The 21774-nt window shown below is 30.2% G+C and overlaps 1 protein-coding gene across 3 annotated transcripts; it reads right to left on the bottom strand.

The window, feature by feature from the left end:
• Nucleotides 1-810: 810 nt before the first annotated feature.
• LOC123702784 lies at nt 811-18462 on the bottom strand. 3 transcript variants are annotated; one of them, XM_045650579.1, is made up of 5 exons: nt 18338-18462; nt 12787-12944; nt 10333-10532; nt 6784-6998; nt 811-921 (listed from the first exon to the last, which is right to left on the bottom strand). In XM_045650579.1, exons 1-5 carry the CDS (start codon nt 18401-18403, stop codon nt 817-819), a joined length of 744 nt encoding a protein of 247 aa, XP_045506535.1. In that variant the 5' UTR covers nt 18404-18462; the 3' UTR covers nt 811-816. The 3 variants fall into 3 exon arrangements, with proteins under 3 accessions (XP_045506535.1, XP_045506537.1, XP_045506536.1); XM_045650581.1 differs by lacking the exon at nt 811-921 and adding an exon at nt 4309-5231; XM_045650580.1 differs by lacking the exon at nt 811-921 and adding an exon at nt 4310-5246.
• Between the last annotated feature and the right edge of the window lie 3312 nt (nt 18463-21774).

The following is a 21774-nucleotide window of genomic DNA, read 5'->3' as shown; positions in this document are numbered from 1 at the left end:
TCAGATGATGATGATGATGATGATGTAGTATAGATATTATACTTTACCTTATGCATAGGTTCGGCTCCCTTTGCAAGTTTTCAGCATCGATAATTATTTGGAAGTGTGTTTGTATGTTTAGGCCTAACCACATCATTTTTATTTATTTATTTATACACTTTATTGTACAATACCAGTAATAAAAAAAACATACATAATTTAAGTTCGATCATCATCGATTTTGATGAAATTTGTAAAGAAAATAGTATGCTTTATTCAGATTTCATTCGTGGTTTGTACTTTGTAAGTTTCGAAGCACATCCAGTTTTCTTTACATTTTTTTTCGAATATTATAAGAAGCTACAAACAATTTCACGAATCACTAACTATAAAAGTTAATAATTTCAATATCTTAAATATTTATTATATTATTATCTGTATTGCTAATACAGAAGATTTCAATTTTGTACTAAAAAAAGGTAAACGAACTAAAGTAGAGCAAAGGTTTTTACAATTATTAATAGTAGGACAAATTCTGAACATTTAATATTATCTTGATAAACAAAACAAAATCAAAACATTAAAAGGTAAAAAAAAAATATAGAGTAGAACCCTTATTTTTTGTTCAAAACTATCATTTGCATATAAATTAGAAAAACCTTAAAACATGGAACACCACGATTCTGTCTTTATTCTACTTTGCATTAGATATTTTATTCGAAACTGTATAGTGAAATCTAAGAAATTTAAAAATTAAATAATTCTTAAATTTCAATAAAATTATTGAAAAATGAAACAAACTTTTCTTAGCAAATAATTTATTGTAGGTATAGATGATCACGGATGGTCGTATGGATGTTTGTCTATATCATCCATCATGTCCCACGGCTCTTTGTTTGTTAGTTTGTCCGTGAATACCTCGTACGTCACGTTGTTTAGCGGCTGTGACATAAATCAATATAAATTAAGTATTAAAATCATTTTACACAAAAAAGTTCATTTTCATATTATTAAGAGGTTAATAATTTTCAAAAAGAAAATGTTAGAGTAGATTAATTAAAAACAATATGTTATAGTTTTAAACACTTACTTTATTATCCCTTAACCTGTAGTATAAACTGCTTAGAATCGGACATTTAAAATCATTATCATGCAACAAGAAACATGCAAACAAATTATGTTTTCACATGCTAAAAACGTAGCTGTTTGTTTTCCTTCATCGAGAGAAAAATGAGTTTGAAATTGCGTATGTAATTATTCCATCGAGTTCCGGGACCAAAGAGGCCAAACAACAATATTTATTGTATACTGGCTTACATGATTCAGAACTTTTTGCATTATTAAAAAAAAACACAACCAGAATATTCGATAGCAGTGTTCTATCAAAAACGATCTTCTCTTTACGGTGTATTTACATCAAACGAGCGAATGCTTAATCTAATCCCGTTATGGCAGTCTTTTAGTGTACATAGGCCTAGAGCATTCTTTCGTTGTTCTAAGTGCGTTCGAAAAGAATCTGTGCAATTTTCTAATACTGAACAACACTGAATACGAGTTTTTGATTACAATAAAAAATTACGAAAGAATGCTCTTGTTCTAGCTGTAGCTCTATAGTCGTTTGATGTAAATGCACCGTTAGAATCGTGTAGAATCCCCAATTTCAATTAGAATGGTTCCAGCAAGCGCTGAAACTGAAACTGTAATCTGAACTATTACTCGATTTAACAAAGGATTGTCGATGTAATATTTATGCTTTAAATTCTATTGTCATAGCCTATTCATGCGGTAAACTTAATTGTCTGAGCCTAAGTGTTATTTAGGAAGGTTTGGTCACAATTATTTGTTAATTCAATTTTCACATATTTTTGAATGCTTTCAATTGTTATAGTAAATAAAACTAACACGCTTCAATATGAAGATAAGCTCATGAAATTATTGCATTCTCACCGGTCCTAATAAGTGTTGTTTGTTAAAATCTGCCCGTTTAAAGTGGGTCAAAATCTGAAGGAGTCTATTACATACAAACTAATACAAATGTGTCGAGCTAATACAAGCATGCTACATAGCATAGCGCAACAAAGCGTCGCCCCATAACTGCACCTTTAACTTTTTTTCTCTCCATAAGAACTTCCCTTGTGCCTTAACAAAAACGTTAAAAAAAATTGCAGGGCCGTTGCCGAGTTTTAGGCTTAGGCTTTTGGCAATTTATTTTTATTTATATTAGTACTGTTAACTGTACCTGTTATCTGTTATAAACACACACACAGAAAGTGTGTATATGCATTAATTCTCAATGTATTACCAGCCTTCATAGGTTTCGGAATCTCGGCCTTTATAAGAAAGAAGGGTTACGTATAAAAAGGCATTGGAATCTTCATTTAACGTATAAAATGCGATGACGATGTTTTGGCTGTTCAAAGTTGATTATATTATGTAATTTTATGAAGTAGAAGTTTGTTTTAGCCCTTTCAAAGTTCCAAGGTAATCAAATCTTTTATAATTTTGTGGATTTTTCTACTTTATTTTACAAAATGTCACATAATGCTCTATAAGCTTAATAAAAGCGTTTTTGTGATACAGATTTAGCTAACTTGATGCCCTAATAATTAAGTTTTAAATTCAAAAGTTATTTTGAAAGGGGTATAATTGAATAAACGTTAGAAATTGAATAGATACTTACCTTATAAAGAGGGCAATATTAAGATATAACTTATATATACAAATAACTATAGTTATAACTACACAAAATTTTAGATATACTTAGGTTTAAGAAACATTCAAGGTACATCTTGTTAAATGTATCAACAACAGAAATATCTAGAAAATCGTAGAACGTAACAAAAAGCACATATTCTCAGAAAATTCGTTGGAACTTTCGTGAATTCCAGTAATCGTCAATGAAACATACTAGTTATCTTAGTAAGGTCGTTTTCAATTTACACTTTTATCCTGAACGCCTGTTATATTAGATCCAATTGCGAACAAATGGCTTGATAAATTTTATTTTATTAGACTTCGGAAAACTGTATGAATTAAGTGGTTTAAAAAAGACAGCTAGTCTTTTTTGTTATAAATAAAATAAATAAAATCCCTGTTTTACGTAACCTGTAAGTGACAGAAATTTATATTGAAGGAAAGTATTGTTACATTTTTTTTTTGATAAAAATATATCTATTATACCTCAATGTACCTCAATTTTTATAGTAGGTATTATAAATTTATTGGTTGTTATTAATAATAAGTAACTAGACCTATTTTTTTATTAGTCGATGTGTTCGATACCTTTATCTTTAAGCTGTATTAAAACATAAAGGACAAGGTACACTGATTTTTTTTTAATTAAGCCATATCACAGACGACTATTGTACCAAAACCAATTTCCCGTTCAGAAAAGAAAAAAAAAACTCTCTTTCAGATATATTCAATCTGTATTGTTGCTTTGTATTCAGTTTATTTGAAAAATTGAACCAAGCCTTTAGAAGCTTTAGAACACAGCTTTTGAACATCTAAAATCTAGCTTGAATTGAAATGGATGCCTTTAATTCATTCATGTTAAATCACTTTAATTTATTATTTGCATAAAGACTTAATTATTTCAACTATTCTGTTTAAAAAGTATATTTGTCGCATTTACCTTGTTTTAAAAGTTTCAAAGACAATAAAAGCCTACGAGGGAAACCCGCGATTCGAATGTCACGAGCCAAGTTGCGAGCAGTTGTTAAAGTTCTAAATGAACCCATTATTATTAATAACTATTTTAATTGGATGTCACAAATAGATATACTTACATAGTTTTATTGTGTGTTACCTTTTAATAATTTAGTCCTAAGACTAACAAAAATAGGTATCTATTAATTAAAAACTATAGATATAAATTACGTTAAAAATGTTAATCTCTACAATGTTAGGTAGGTACACATATTTTAGTTACCACCATTCGTCAGAAACATACAAATTTTGCAAGAAATAAACACGTACTAGAGTAATTTAGTATGAAATTCATATAATAAAAGCTACACAATAAATATTTGAAAAATGAGTAAACATAGTCCATACTTTATTAATATTATAAATGCGAAAGTAACTCTGTCTGTCTGTCTGTTTCTCAATCACGCCTTAATTACTGAACCAATTTGCATGAAATTTGGTATAGAGATATTTTGATACCCGAGAAAGGACATAGGATAGGTTTTATCCCGGAAATCCCACGGGAACGGGAACTATGCGGGTTTTTCTTTGACTGCGCGGGTGATGCCACGGGTGGAAAGCTAGTAATAAATAAATAGGTACCCTGAGCATGTCAAGAATTAAAACGTCCTATATAAATATAGTTAGGTTTTAAGGTCATTACAGAGCCTAAGTAAATGTTAAATCTCTTGTTATATAAATACTAGGACAAATATATTATGTACTAGCTTTTCGCCTGCGACTTCCCACGCTTTGTCTAAAACTTAATTAAATGATATACCTACTAAAAACTTCGAATCATTGTATCTATAAAACAAACCGCATCAGAATTCGCTGAGTATTTATAAAGATTTAAGCATGTATACGGAAGGATAGCTAGGAATAGCGACTTTGTTATATTCTACTAGCTTTCCGCCCGCGGCTTCGCCTGCGTTTTCAAGGAAAACCCGCATAGTACCCGTTCCCGTAGGATTTCCGGGATAAAACCTTTCCTATGTTTTAATCCAGGTTACCTTTAATTGTAATCGGTTCAGTAGTATTTGCGTGAAAGAGTAACAAACATACACATAACACATCCATCCTCACAAACTTTCGTATTAATAATATTGGTATAGGGATAGGATATAGTGGTTTCATAAAAAGCGTTAAGGGTTATCAAATAAATGCATTGTTAGTGAATAATTATTTAATCCACATACATAATTGTTAGTACATCTCATGTTATTTACCAAGCAAATGCTTAGTTTTAAATGCGAAACTAGTATATTGTACAAGTTAGTAGATTTGTCTTAGTTAAAATAAATAAATAAATATTATTTACATTCGTTATATACCTATATCGGGTACTGCAATGTTAGGAATTAATAATAACCGTTTGTAATACGATTGTAATTCGATTGTAACACGATTGTAATACGATTGTAAAACAATTGTATTGTAAATAAACTTATTACGTATATAGAAACGTCTAGAATTAATTCCCAATTTTGCGATTATTTGTTAGAATCTGGTATAATCCTTGGCCAAAATCTCCGTCAGGTCCCATTCACCGATATGATTTAGTCCTTTTTGATGATAGCCTGGAATGTATTTGAAAATTAATTCTTTTTTATATAATGGCATTGTTATTAAATAGGGGTCGCTGGTCATGCGTGATAGGTCATTAGGTCAAATATTATGATGAACTGAGATTGTGCTAATAAATTGATAGTGTGGATAAAATAAGTAAAATATATTAAAAAAAGACGTGTGGCACTCGGGGACTGCCGCGGTAAAGCTATAGCATGCCTTCAAGCCACACCTCCGCCCGTCGGAGTGGGGAGCGTGAGGTTTTTTCGTTACGGAATTTCTAGATTCGGTCCCCGCGCTCAAGGCCCGCAATAGAAGCTATGCAATAGCTTAAAAGTTTTTTTGTAGTTAATCGCGACAAGATTCGAGCTCTATGTAGAGCTTCTGCATGTTTCAAGAAACAGTGTAGGAACGAAATTAATACGTTGTTTATGTATAGAGATCTAAAGTTTTAAATATTATATAGTAAGTCAAAGTTCTAAGTTCAGTGGTATTACTTATTTTGAAAACATTTCTAGGTATATGAGCGTAACTGGAACAAAATGATTAATTCGGTGCTAAAATACAGTGATTCCTTCACAAAATATGACAAAAAATATGCATAAAGTTGCTATAAAGTCAAATCCTGTTTAAAAGTAAGTAAATATTTATTCAATTTAATGAAAACAAAGTAAGAAGTCATGCATACGTGCACACTGATAAACAGTCTAAAATAAAAATATAGAGTAACGAAGAAAATAAGAAATTAAACACAGAATAGTTTCAATAGATTTTAATCATGCACATGCCTTCATGCTTGACTGGTGAGAAAGTCACTGCTATATCGAACTGTCTTGTAGACGGTTGAAAGCATTACTATTAATCTTAAGGGAAGATAATTTTCTATTTAATATAAATAAACTTCAACAATAGTGGCTATTCTTCGAAGTTGACTTAAACATTGTTAAGTTAACTGAAGAATAGAAATGTCAAAATACGTTGAGATTTTTTACCACCGCAGTGTCATATATAAACTGTAAAATAATTATGCTTAACTATCAATATAATATATAATAGGTCATATCATTTCATAATACTATAAATAATATTTCGCATATACTCGCGTACAAAAACTTTTACTACTTACCAACAGTTAATATTTCTGATTTTCTCTCTATTTCAAATAAATATATTTACATAAATGAATAGTTAATTCTTCCCTTAAGAATAAATATATTTCTCAACCAGTCATATCTTGCAAAAAACATCTTAACTTAATAAGCGTCCATGCATCTCAAATAGTATTACCAGGTGTAATATAAAAAATACCCCCATTTTTTTAAATAACAGGACCATAATTCAAACCCCATGTCATCCTAATTATCTTCATAAAATTAATTAATAAATAAATTATTATGTACTAGTTCTTATAAATGAATATGTGAAATGCCTCTGATTATTTAAGAATTTCAACCCTATTCAAGAGTCAGCCAAAAAAGATTTCCCCCAAAAATAGGGACTTTACACTTGGCAACACAATCACAATACAATCCGTTGCTAATCGGTCACCTGAGGAGAGAATAATTTCTTCAGTCCAATGATAGTCGCGAGCAAGAGAGCGATCTTGGAGATGAGTAGGGCCTTTCCGACCATAAGGTAAAGGCCTTTGAACGTGAGGGCCCCTAGAAGGCCAAACTTCATAGCCGCCGCTGCTAGGAACGGTCCCATGTTCTTGTTGCGTTGTCTGCCGCTTTCGAACACTTTTGGCGCTTTCATTGATACTCCTGAAAGATCACATCATTATATTATGAAAAATTAAACTGAAAAGCTGGCATGATTATAACAGAGAATACACAGAATATCTTGCTATCTCTTCTCTAAAATCATTATATTATGAAATATTAAAAGTAGGCATTGTACTGAGAGGATTATAAATTTCTTACAGAGACAATTTTCTAACATTTTCTTTAGTAATAGGATATTGTTTTTGTTTACATAAAAAATGTTTGTTGACACTTTTTATTTTCGGCTGTTGAGTCTAAAGATATTGGAAAGTATCCAAATACTAAGTGAATTTTTAAGTAAACTTATATTTTGCTTTTCGGCTTTATTTTGATAAATTAATTTAACCAAAGAGTGTTTAACTAGACACCGTTTTTTTCACAATGACAAGACTAAAATTGCATTAAAAATAAAATGGAAAAGCGCGTTTTGATGTTTTTAAAAATGTAAATTATGACTAATTGAAAAGGTTAATTTATAATGTACTTCTTCCTTCCGTACGTCTGGTTGTCTGGAAGAAATTGCTTTCTAGTGATGAGACCGCCATTTTTTAATTTATAATTAGATTAAGTTCCTAGTTAAGTTATTTTAGAGAAATAAAGTATGAATAAATAAATAAATAAATGTATTAACAAGTTCATCATTTCAATGATCATTTATAATTCCTTTTAACATAATATTAAAGCAAGTTTAATGAACAGAACATAAAGCCTCCAGGGCTAAACCTGCTGAAATCCCGTGAAAATAAATTTCATTTGCATTTAATTAAAATATAAACAGCAGGTGACATTTATTATCTTGTAGAATAAATCACTTTTGTCGTGTTAAATTTTCAAATTATGGAAATGTTATTACGGAAGTACCAGTAAAGTCAAGTACAATCATTATTATTAGGAACAACATCATAGCTTTTTAATAAAATAAACATGATAACTATAATACATATACAGGGTGTAATCGTTAAGTGTGCACAAGCGATTATTCCGTAACTATTGCAGATACCAAAAAACTTTAAACTGATATCGAAAGTACTTAACCTAATGAGTAAAATGGCCATAATAAATTTTTTAAAATAAAACGAGAAATATCCAAAAATGTGACATTAAACGCTCCCATACATTTTATTTCCCATACATTTTGTATTCATAGCAGATTTTCGAAGTGATGTCCTCATTGTGCAATACAATGAGGAGCTCTATTTACAGTTTCTAGATGAACTTCCCTTCAAATTTGCGAAGTAATTAAAGCAGAAAACCAAAAAAAGAAAGAAAAAGCTAAAATCTTTCATAATAAATGTACTAGGTTGATCCAAAAGTAATGTTAATTGGGTATTTCCTGTGCACATAAAAATATAAAATAAATGTTTTTTGCTTGCTCATGTATTCACTAAGTAATTACAAAAAAATCATATCAACAGGCCACGTTTCCAATTATTTACATTAATTTGAATGTGAGCCGTGCGTGCCAGAATGTTTCCCGACGAAAAGAAGAAACAACGATTCGACATGTAGAGGGTAAATTTCTAAATTTTTAATGATATCAGGATAATGTTTTGTGATCATGGACGTTACCCGAGTTCACCATGTTTATGCTGAAACCAAAAAAACAATCAATGTCCTGGATGCGAGCTTCCAAAGTGAAGATGAAGAAATTCAAAGTGAAAATCAGTAGGTTAGATTAAAGCGGTAGTTTTTTGGGACGCTGAAGGAATAATTATGGTGGAATATTTTAAAAAGGTAGCCACTTTATTGGGCTCTTACTAAACAGACCAAATTAAAAGATTGCGGTAGGTTAGTAAGGAAAAGAGACATGGCAAACTGCGGACCTGAACGCTGTTTCACCAAGACAACGTACCAGATCACAAAGCGTCAGTTGCGATGGCTGCCATTCAAAAATCGGCATTCCAAATGCTTGAACACCTACCCTATTTTTTAGATCTAGCTCCTATTTGCTTTTATCTCTTTCCTCGGCACAAGAAACACTTTCTCAGCAATAAATTATTTTAAGACGACAGCGAAGTGATGGCCGCGTGGAGAGGTTTTTGTGGATGAAGACAAAGTTTTTTTTTTAGTTTTGGAAAAAAAAATATTGAAGTATATTTTCTAGTTAGAAGACTATATTCTAGAGAACTACATAATTATTACAACTGTAATGACCTTGTTTAATATTGATTATCATTACTTTTGGATCAACCCATGTACATGGGATATTCGTATCTCATACTAAATGTATGGGAGGGTTTCAAGTTAATTTTTTAGATATTTCTCGTTTTATTTTTAAAAATTTATTATAGCCATTTTACTCATTAGGTTAAATACTTTCGATATCAGTTTAAAGTTTTTTGATATCTGTAATAGTTACGGAATAATCGCCTGTGCACACTTAACGATTACACCCTGTATACACACATGTATATAATACATACAGTCAATTTCAAAATAACTACTTAGTTCAAGCTTAAATAAAAGACAATTTTCATCCCTAAATCTCTACCTATATCATAATATAAAAAGCATAATATGACTTGTCTCATCTTAAATTTACTTGTAAGTAATAAAGTATATTTCAGTCACTATTATATCCATTTGATTTCACGGGTTTTGTAATTACTACAAATACTTAGAAATTTGATCAAAGGATGATTTGTGAAAAGGAGTGGAAATTAATTTAAATCGCTAGCCGAAGGCGTCAGTTGTGATATTAATTATTGTAATTCAATTTACAACAAAATTGGCTGCAAAGGCTTGCCTATAAGAGCCCTTGGTTGGCATTGATGGAACGTGGTTAATGTAAGAGACTGCTTATTAATCGTGAGAAGTCAATTATGTATTCAATCTTATTAGACTGGCAACTTTGTACGTATAAAAACAACGTAGAGTGGAAATTTTTGCATGATAATGAGCTTGTTCTTTTTATTTTTCGAAGAAGAAAACAGTTTTGCCGTTGTTGTCCTATAACAACTAACCTGCGTGAAACTGCACATATAATAGATGAATTGAATTTTATAAATCTATAGGTAAAAAGGAAATTCAGGGATATATTTTGTCTTTGTTTACGCAGCGTCGTAATATATGAAGAGAAAACTAAAATACGTTTATACTTGAAAATGACACAGTATCTACTTGAGGGAAAAACACTCAAAACGTAAGGGTGACCCTATCTACCCTATAACATGCTAATCGAACTAGGTACTGGTCCGATATGAAAAATTCCCTCGATGTTAGATAGCCCATTTATCGAGGATCTAGGCTATATTATACCATCACGCTAAGACCAACATGAGCGGAGCAATTCGGGTAAAACCGCGGAGCACAGCTAGTTATGTACTATACTAACCTACACCAAGGCTTCCATCTTTCTCCTGTCTGCCAGCGATCACGACATCTGTGTTGTCCAGAATCCTGTATCTCAAAGACCGTGTGGTCGCGAAGTTCCACAGTTTCTCCATGATGACCTGTTGGGCCTGGTCTTCCAATGATGTGCCTGCTCTCGCGAGGGACTCTGGTTTCACTGGGATCTCAGCAGCTGCACCATTGCTGAAATTATTAGGCGATAATATTTAAATATTGCTGTACAGAAACAAGTTATTTTTATTTTCTTGCTATCTATACTAATATTATAAAGCTGAAGAGTTTGTTTGTTTGAACGCGCTAATCTCAAGAACTGGTGGATTTGAAAAATTGTTTCGGTGTTTGATAGCCCATTTATCGAGGAAGGCTAGGCTATATTATATCATCACACTAAGTCCAACAAAAGTCGAGCCACGCGGGTGAAACCGCAGAGCGCAGCCAGTAATAAATAAATAAATAAATATTAATAAATAAATCTAACAATGATTAGAATCTTACGGTGAAAGAAATATCGCGAAGAACGATTCTAGATTGTTCTAGAAAGATCTATAGTTTTTTTATTGTTATTTACAAAAGGATTGAAATCGATGGTGCATAGTATTTACTGTGTTGTTCATTTATGATTTCGAATAATAATCATATTAATAATTAATTTTGATACACAATGTTTTAAAGTGGTAACATTTGAACAATAATTATAGTTTAACCCATAATTGTTGAATTTCCAATAATTAACATTGATTCATATTCAATATTTAGCGCTTGTTATTTAGTCAATTCATTATTTCTACGAATTGATGTATTCTAATATTTAGTTGTTAAAATAAATTCTATTGTAATATATAAATGGCGTGGAAAGTATCGAATACAATTTCATATTATGTAATGTGAATTATTAAATGATTGTACATTATAATATGCTCGAGGTAATGTCTAAAATGTTATTGCGTTTTACTACTATTATTTTTAAGTTTACTTTACGGCTAAGTTTTTGTTAATAATACATTTAATATACCTAGTTACTACTAATAAATAAATAAAGGTAAAATCTATCTAAAGGTATATCTATTTCAGTGGTCTGACAAAATTTTTATGTAAGTTTAAAACTGATATTGTTAATAATATCTACATATTATAATAATGTAGGTAGGTAGTTACAATTATGCACAAAAATCTTTTCACTATGCCGAAATCATGATAAAATGTCATGCCTATTACAAACATACTGGCAAACAGAACATTACCTAAGTATCTCAAAAGAAAACCTACTTCGCAATTACGATTTATTCCGTCGATAGTCTTCAAGTAGATACTTAGCAAGTCGCATTAGTACTAATTACTTACGCGACATTTTGGTTTCTTGATTAGTGCTCCCAGTGGATACATTACCGCAATTTATTATAGAGAACATTCTAGATTTCTAGTAAGTTCTTTCAAAGTTATACAGTATAACGGTATTTGTTATCAAATGGAGAGGAATTTGCTTGACATGGTTTTAATTAAAAACTTTAATGTAGTGTTTGGTATAATATTATAATCCTGATTTTTACGAGGTTATAAGTAGGTATTATGTATTTTGTTATTTTTATTTTTATTATAATTTTTTTATTATTTTATATCTACTATATTTTGAAATTTATTTAAAATAAATTCCGTATTTTGATACAAAGGAAAAGGTATGTGAAAATGTATAAAATGTAGCAAACGTTTAAGCTCTACCAATGAGGAGGATAATAAACATACAAAAAACGTTCGATAAACATCTTCCTCGTGTTGGGGAAAATTGAAAGAAGAAAGAAAGCAACAAACACCAACACTAACAAAATAAGTTCGATTCCCACCCGGTGCAAATATTTGTGTGATGAACATAAATGTTTGCTCTGTATCTGAGTGTTAATTATCTATATGTATAACTATTTATTTAAAATTATATATGTATGTTTATCAGCCATCTAGTTTCTATAACACAAGCGAAAGCTTAGTATGGGATCGTGCCGTGTGTGAAAATTTTCCTGAAATATTTATATCACTACGAAAAACTTTATTCACGGTGTGTAGTGCAAATTATTTATCATATTAAAATTTAATTCGGTAAAGGCGGCAAATTTTTTATCTGTAGTCAGCATTACAACTGACTATTTAGAAATCTGTTGGAACTAGCACTACAAGTAACTATGTATTTAAATGTGGTATTATTATTTACTTTCACTATTAATACAGCAATTTTTAAATCCACCACTAGTTGATAGAGTAATTGAAAATGTCACAAATATACCGAAAATGTGGTAGATTTAAAGCCTTAGCATTGATATCCGATAATTGCATTTAAACAAAAAAAGAAGATGAAGTGCATTTCAGCAGATAATGAAATCACCTTTCATCAACGATCGTCACTGAGTTGGAAGGCTTACAAACTAAAAGGTAAAACAACTCAAATTACCTTTCATCGACGATCATCATATCGTCACTGAGTTGGAAGGCAGCTGTCCTCAGCATCCTGTCGACGTAGCCAACCAGCTCCACGGCGATGCATGATGAGGTCTCTCGTGACGCGCATTTGTTGCTCAAGCCGCGTTTTAGTGATTCTTCTGTTGATACCTGGAATTAATTATCATCATCATTATTATCATCACCTTCATCAGCCAGTATTTGTTCTTAATGCAGGGAAACAGGTTTCCTATGGCAAGGCAGGGTGGTAAATATAAATAAATAGTACGTACACTTTAAAGTTTTAATGATTTTAATTTGTATCACACACGCCAATAAACATAACTAATCAATTTGTTTTCATGACGTATTAGAATCAATTCAAGAATTTATATCATCTATTAATTGATAATTTGACATCGTTTCAAAAGTTTTACGCTGTTTTCCTTAAACGCTATAAAGGTTTCTTATTTTAGAAGTTAGTGCAAGTTATCATTAATAACTTTACATTTTAAACAATTATTAAGAGTTAGTTATAAATAATATTATGTAGTTGAATATATTTATTCGTGTTTATAAATGAATTCCACTTCAGTAGATACCTACTTTCGTCAAAAACATAGTACTAAAATTCATAAAAACGACAAATTTCTTTACTTTAATCTCGTGTCCTATTTCTCGATAAAAATATCCGAATAACATCAAAACATTTCAAGAATTCGTCTTTATTTTTATATGAGACGTTGACTCAATAATTTGCCAAGCTCTAAGGGTCCACAAAATTAATGTATAAAGTGATATTAATCACTGAAAATTAAGCAGGGAGAAATTAACTGACAAGTAGCTCGTAATTCGGTGTTTCGACAAGCTTTCAAATTTCTCTTCTTAGCATAATTTTATGTTAAGCTGGATTTAGAGACATCATTTATACACGGAACTTGTAAACTGAAATTAATGTATAGTCTTATTTTTCTTTAAGAACAGCTGAGCGAGTACCTACGCTTAGTTTTTTTTAAAATCCGTTTTTTCTTAACTTCCAATGATAAAAATGGATGGATAAATAGATATTTAGATGAATAAAATTGTTAGTAGTCTTTTGAAATGCAAAAACTACGGATCAATGAAATTCGGCAATATATCAGGAAATATTACAGACTAGGCAATAATGTATATTGCATTTAATTTGAAAGTTTTTGCAGCTTAAGTCACATGCACCTACTAGTATACTATAATAGACACTATCTCTGAATAAAATAGAGATTCCAAATGTCCAAGTTCGTAATTGCATTCAGATCCCAAATTAACCATATGGCCAACAAATCTGCGAATAATTGATATGCCTCTTATAGACTGCGTGCATCATGGTACGTCGTTTACTTTCCTATAATATAAGAATGTAATAAATACTAAACCACATCAATATTCATATTAGAAATATTTGTATAAATCTTAAACACAGATCTTGTAGAAATAATTTTTTTAAAAAGCTCATAATATAATATTATCATAGGAGCCACAACCTCAAAGAAAAACAACCAACTGTTGTAACTACAATATCAGCTATATCTCTAACAACTGACTACTTATCTATTCACTCACACATTAGCATAATCTATGAAAGGGAAATTATGAGTAATAACACCGTGTATTGTTAATAATATTGAACTAAAAGCACGAAAGTAACTACTTTCCTTTTATCCATAATTAGTAAAGAAAATTATGAAATTACAAAGAAAATCCGCAAAGAAAAATGAAATGCATTTCCCACCGTCATTAGTTCAAGGTTACATAGTTAACACGACATTCATACAAAGTGAGTGAAGTGAACAATGAGCAATGAAAGACGGAAGAAAGTTATGTTTTCTAACTTTTGCTTGTTGCTTTTCGTTTATTATTTGTATGGTACAGTGCGCAATGCGTAAGTTGAGCTTTGTTCATGTGTGAGTGACCGCCAAAAGTACAGCCAGAAACCGCTGTTAAATCCATTTAAATGTTTCATGATCTTTGCATTGTTTGAGCGGACGCAATAAATATATATTGTGGTGGAAACTTAACTCTAAGTTTTTGGGGTCGCAAAAATAAAATTGCGTCCCTAAAAATACAATATTTTGTCCTTTAAATATAACATTTCAATAAAGTTTTGCACACCTCGCCTCAGGCCGCTAGACTGAAAATTGTATAAACCAGTATAACCCAAAGGATGCTCCGCGCTCTAAGCATCTCATCTCATCTACACTTTATATGTATTCTCACGCAAATAAAGCTCAGCTTATCACGGATTGTACTAGTTTTCCACAAAGTGGTAAAGAAAATTCACATGAGTATGAGGTCCACGATGAAAAGTAGCCTACACTGTCTAGTCTTCAGACGCAAAAATCGTATCAAAATCCGTTGTGACGTGACAAACAAACACATTTTCATATTAATTACAATATTTAGTAATTAAGTTAAATTGAATAATGTAAGGATATAAAATAACTAAACGCCTACGAAATACTTTTAAATTGTTATGAATATTTTGTATCAATTTAGTGGAAAAAGTCGAAAATATATTTTATGCTACTAATTGATAAGGGTGTCCTGACAAAACATTTGCTAGGTCAGCAAGTGATTCAGTAAAGTTTTGTACGACATCAAAGTTGAGAAGGGATTGACGTTTTAACAATGTATGAAACAGTACAAGAAATATAAGTTTTCTTCTTAGATGTTCTGCGAATCAATGACAAGCGCTCTTTTCGGTGAAACGAAATATTTATCAGTAAATATAAATCTTTTTTATCACGCTAAGTAGCTGTTAAGAGACCTCATAAACGTTATGTCTTATTAAGTTGAGATATCTCGTTCCCAAATTTATTAAGCGTCTTTTTATTTAACTACTTATGTCATATTTTGCTTAACTTTAGACTACAGACTTTACGTAACAAATATAATCCTCAAGAGACTAGTTTCTTCTATCAAAATAGTGACAAAAAACTTGATAAAAAGAATGAACTTTTTACTCCGCTTTTCATAAGGTCGAACGTCTCAAACATAATATAACTACATTTTTAAAATAAAAGTTGATTTTTCGTTCAACGAGCAAATAAAAAAGAAGATCACTTATGCGGCATAAGTGATCTTCTTCTGACGTGTGATCTTTTTATTTGCTCGTCGAGCTTTCACAAAGAACAGGCATAACTTATGCCTGTTCTTTGTGAAAGCTATATTGAATAATACTAATATATTAACAGCAGCACATGTAAAATAAACCCATAAAATCAATATATCTCTATCTAAAAGGTCTTCGTTTACAAAGCACTAATAATCCACCATTAAAACTGTTCATTAGCATAGGTTAACGTAAACAGATGTTAAAATCGAGTACATAATTATTATAGTAAACAATTAATTAACACCTAACTATTAAATTATAGCTTCAATGTCAAGGCAATCTCTGGGAATTAGCGCGGCGTACCCACAGATACCAGTTTTCCGCTTTCCAAGTGTAAATTATACTGTGTAGAATGTGTTTAAGTTATAAGCGGAGCAATTTTATTCATTTTTAAGAGAAGGCTTTCAAATGTTGTTTAAAAATTTGAATAAATACTGCATAGAAATTATAGTCCATTTATATCACAGGGTAGCAAAATACTTAGTATTAGAGGAATGAAGATTTTAAAGAAATAACACAAATTTTAAAACCGCACGCATTTTCTTTCATTTATTTGAAGAAATATCAACTGTATTAATGTATGGTACATATAATTTCAAAATTATTCAAATTATCTTGAAATATCTTACATACAACAGTGTAATACTAAAACCATTCTAAAAATCGTTCTTGTTAATACACACAAAAATACGATGAAAAGGTTTATTTTCTCTACCTTCAAAACCTTTCTTCAAATCGCTTGCACTCATGCCTTAACCAACAGGTTTTAATTGCAAATATGATATATTTGCGCAGTGAAACATAAAATAAGGTCAATGAAAGCATTTTCATCGAGTGTCGTATAATTATACGTTTATTGGATAAGCTCCACTTAACAATGATACGTTTGTGAAATTATTTTCATCAGTTTTTGCAATAAAATATTTTATATGGCACGATTATCTTTCTTTACGATTATAACGGTAAATAAAATAAATTATTCTTTCTTTATTGAGCGTTAATTGCTTTTAAATAATCTGTTTTAATTGTGTTAAGTAATTAAATAGTAAATAGATTATTTTCTTTAATGATTGCATTATACAACTCAAAGAGCTTTTGACAAAAAAGCGTAATAAGAGCAAAAATCATCCACATCCATGGCAAATCTCATTAGTAAGTTACAAGTTTAAGCAACTAAAATAATATGTTTATTGTTTTCTTACAACAATTTTCATGATTAACTAACTAATATGAAATGATCATAAAATGTGTTATTTAATCTATTAAATAATAAACGAGAGACTGAGGGCAATAACGAAAAGTCTTTTTTTAATCTCTTTAAAGTTCAAAGTCTCTTATACTACAAATAATCCTGGCAACTTGCAAAAAAACTGACAACCTTCATTTAAAAATAAAATCGTTTTAAATTAAGAATCTATTTTCAGTAACGATTAAGCAAAATTAACATGGACCCAGTCATGTGTGCGTCTAATTGCCAAGGGTCTACACAATTAGGGTGAAATTTAGATCAGCACTTATTTAATTTAGGCCTTAATACATGTGAAAAGCTCTGAAAATCAACCGGTTAATATTATCCCAGAGCTATTTAATCTCATGACGTCAGAGTATTTTAAATATAGCAAAATATAGGAATACTTTGATGTCACATTACTGATTTTTTTATTATATTATTGTTGTTTTTTATATCAAATTATTTGGGGAGATACAGTCACACTAGTTAGCCCGAGAAAAGGTTTAGTTAAGAATCGTAAATAAGTAAATAGAGATTTAAAGATACGATATTAGTCTGTATTTCATAATGATATTTTAATTGGCCATTACAATTTACTTTGACTGTTATATAAGTATATTTATAAGTGATTGTAAGAAAAATAAAAGTTTAGCTTTTTGCCTATGCACGATAAACGTAATTGTAAAACTTTAACAAACAAGTTACTGTTACTTATTTATATTCCAACGATCATTGTTTTATATACCTAGCTAAAATATTTTATAAATCTAAAAATTTTGGCACAGAATATTTCATACGAACACTTATAAACACTTCCATGAATGATAATACTATCACAATAATAATTTCACATACAAATAAAACACTCTCCTTATAATTTCTACGTTCTAAACATTCAAATGAAACATATTCCTTATTGATAAATATAGATAATTCTATAAACAATCATCGTTTACATCTCTATATAAAAGTATCTCTACATAAAATTCTCCTATGAAAGTGTTAGTTACAATACTCTTCTAAAACGGCTGGACAGATTCTCATAAAATTTTGTGTACTTATTGTCTAGATATAACGGCCAACGTCTATTTTAGTGATAAGAATAAGGCAGAACAATAATTGCCGAGACTAGATATATTATAAAACACATTTCTGCACCATTCCATAATCTTTCTAACTCACCCCATTATTGATATCATTCGCCCGCACGATCCCAATCAAAAGAATCGCTAGAAGAATGCTTTTCATTGTCACACTACACAGCTCACTTAACCAATTGGGCGGTCTCTCACAGGCAACCTTGCACTGGCACTGCAAATGTGTGGACGCACGATATACTGTTATATATCACCACGCATCGTCGCGTACGCAGTGGGGTGCGTACAAAGATATAGAGTTAAGATATTGATAAATAATTAAAAATATCAATTGTATAATGTATATTTTGTTATTGTCCTATATCTAGTTTGTATATAAAGTCTAGCGGTCCACTTCGGCTTCAGTCTTCGGTTCATGTAGCATACAAAAAAAAATTCAAATCTAGTCCCTGTGTTTAGAGCGTTCAAACAAACAAGCTCTTCAACAATATATTATTAGTAAGTATAGATTATTCAGGTATTTTATTCATCGTGTGATATAATATTATGTATTTTAAATCTATACTAATATTATAAAGCTAAGAGTTTGTTTGTTTGTTTGAACGCGCTTATCTCAGGAAGTACTGGTCCGATTTGAAAAAATCTTTCAGTGTTAGATAGCCCAATTATCGAGGAAGGCTATATACTATATATCATATACTGAACAAAAGCATATGTATTAAGCTAATCTTCTATAACAATACGCGGTTGAAAGATAACTGAAAAATAGGGTGTGAAAACAAGTGTATAGAATATAAGCTGTCAAATTGTCAATCCTTTTGAAACAGCAGAAACGCAACGCTACTTATCATAATATATTTTATTTAAATAAGTAAATAAATAAATAAATAAATATTATAGGACATTATTACACAAATCGACCTAGTCCCACAGTAAGCTCAATTAAGGCTTGTGTTGTGGGTACTAGGTGACGATAAATATAATATTTAATAAATACATATATAGATAATAACACCCAGACCCAAGAACAAATAATTGAGTTCATCACACAAATATTTGCCCTGACCGGAGATCGAACCCGGGACCGTCGGCTCAGTAGGCAGTTACTTTACCACTGCGCAAACCGCGTCGTCGATTTATTTTGGTAGTTTATCTGGTACTGTTGGATATTGTGCTCCTTTTATTCTTATTAAACTGAAAAAATAGTACCTTCACAATCTTATAAATATTGCTTAGTTTGAGGTAGTTGTAATCTTGTAATCTACTAAATATTCAACAATTTTTTTGAAACTGGATAAAATATTACTAATACGATTCTTGAGAGCTCTTATATTCGTCTGATGACTAAATAAGGATGATATTATTAATAAAACCTAACTATATAGTTATATGCATAAATTCTAGCTTTTATATGTGCGTTTTTCTACACAAAACGAATCCTGCTAGCGCTAACGGTGCCCCGCGGTTTTACCCACATAACTCCGCTCTTATTGGACTTAGTATGATGATATTATATAGCCTAAAACCTTCTTGAATAAATGGACTATCTAAAACTGAAATAATTTTTCTAATCGGACCCGTAGTTCCTGAGAATAGCGCTTTCAACCAAACAAACTCTGCAGCTTTATAATGTACTAGCTGTGTCCCGCGGTTTTACCCATAGTGTTCCGCTCCTGTTAGTTAGCGTGATGATATAAATTATAAAAATAGCCTACGGAACGAATTTGTCAAATCGGATCTGTAGTTCCTGAGATTAGCGCGTTCAAACAAACAAAAAACCTCTTCAGTCTTATAATATTATGAAGAATAGATTAATCGATACGTATATTGAATTATCGTATCTAGTTATTTATGTGTTTGTCCAGCGATGTCATCTGAACGTAAAATATTCATTATTTTAGAAATGCACTATGCCGATAAAATTTGTTGTTATAATATTATGTTAATAAAAACTTGGTGCGTGGTTGTTGGTCTTCATTTGTTATAATTTTATTAATGTACAGAATCTTTATCTGAAATATATTTTTTAATTATATTTCTTCAATATAACAACCAAATAATATATGCTATTTTCTAAAATAAACCCTTAATTTTTCCCTGTTATAAGTAATTTATTTTAATAAATTATTACAAGGAAAAATTACTTACTAATGAAAAACAATATCTTAAATATATCATTCCAATAATCGCTCTAATATTTTTAAAGAAATAATTATTATAAAAAATATATAAATCAATTATTATTATTTTACAGGAAGTCTGTATTTCACAACAATAAAACAAACAATAAATATTGGGTCAAATATAATATTCAATTAATATACTATAACAGTTAACGCAATTAAATTAAAATAAACAAAAAAAAAATTTTTAAATGCAAAAAAATAAAAACGATTGCATAAAAGTACACACACATCAATGGTTTATGTACATTAGAAGTCGCGTGACAACTTTGCGTGACAAAACTAGTATTTAAATGTTATCCAATAGTATAAGTATTTGACAAAAAAAAATTCTCATTTATAATGCACAATTTTCTTATTTCAAGATCTTAATGAGCATTTTAAGATTTCCCGCCAAATTAAATGAATATAACTGTCAGTTACGATTAGAGTGAAATTAATGGAACTGAGTGAGGTGTGTGTGTATTATTTTCTAAAATTGTGTAATATTCACTATAATCACACCCCGGACACTCCATACAAAATTATCGTTTTGACAGTTACACTGTAGAGACTGCAAATGTGTGTGTTAACGCTTTATGGTTGGCACATTTTTGATTAGCGTAAAAAAAAATTTTTCTGATGAAATACATCCGTAAACAGCACAATATCTAACCATTTTCTACGAAAAACGATAATCACAAATCCAAAATAATAAAATTACTTTAAGTCAATTTGATTAATGTTGTCAATCTTGAATCTTCGTAATGTGTATCGTCCTTGCAGAAAAATGCGGACCATTTCCAAGCTGATCATCCAAGCTGATCGTGCGGGGTGAGGCAAGTGTTTAATTTTTATTAAAATTGTCTTCTATCTAAATATCAATGTATTTACGAAAAATTTATCGTACTTACTATGTACTTACGTTAGTATTTCTTATTTAGAAAATCTGTTCTAAAAATCATACCGACGCGGACGTAAAATTAATTATGAATTGTCGTAGTATGGTATTGTAGTAATTTTCAAAATACCATGAATAAAATTACAAAATAATTTTTGTAGTTATGTATTTTATAATAATTGAAATTAACACATAGGGACTATAATATTAATTGATAGTAGAGACAGATCAATCATTTAAGTTTAAACGACGGATGATGCTTCGTGCAGTAATTGTTAATAGTTTATAGTATTAATATTCTAAAACTTATTAATATCTATCAGAGAAAATTATACATTATTAATTCAGGAACATAATATCATAGAATATTAAAATATTTTCATTGATTGTTCATGTTTGTTTTTTATAAAAGAAAAACTTTTCAATTGGTCAATAACGTTGTACTATAAAAATACTATA

The sequence above is a fragment of the Colias croceus genome, chromosome 24, assembly GCF_905220415.1.
Source record: "Colias croceus chromosome 24, ilColCroc2.1".
Taxonomy (NCBI): domain Eukaryota; kingdom Metazoa; phylum Arthropoda; class Insecta; order Lepidoptera; family Pieridae; genus Colias; species Colias croceus.
The sequence above is the reverse complement of the archived record's forward strand: the minus strand, read 5'-3'. Positions and strand labels throughout refer to the sequence as shown.

Excerpts from the sequence above, each read along its gene's own strand:
- LOC123702784 (XM_045650579.1), bottom strand. The coding sequence starts at position 18,403 with ATGAAAAGCATTCTTCTAGCGATTCTTTTGATTGGGATCGTGCGGGCG. Across the intron at positions 6,999-10,332 it reads AGATGGAAGCCTTGGTGTAG|GAGTATCAATGAAAGCGCCA; the intron begins GTTAGTATAGTA and ends GTGATCTTTCAG. Across the intron at positions 922-6,783 it reads AGAAATTATTCTCTCCTCAG|CCGCTAAACAACGTGACGTA; the intron begins GTGACCGATTAG and ends TTTATGTCACAG.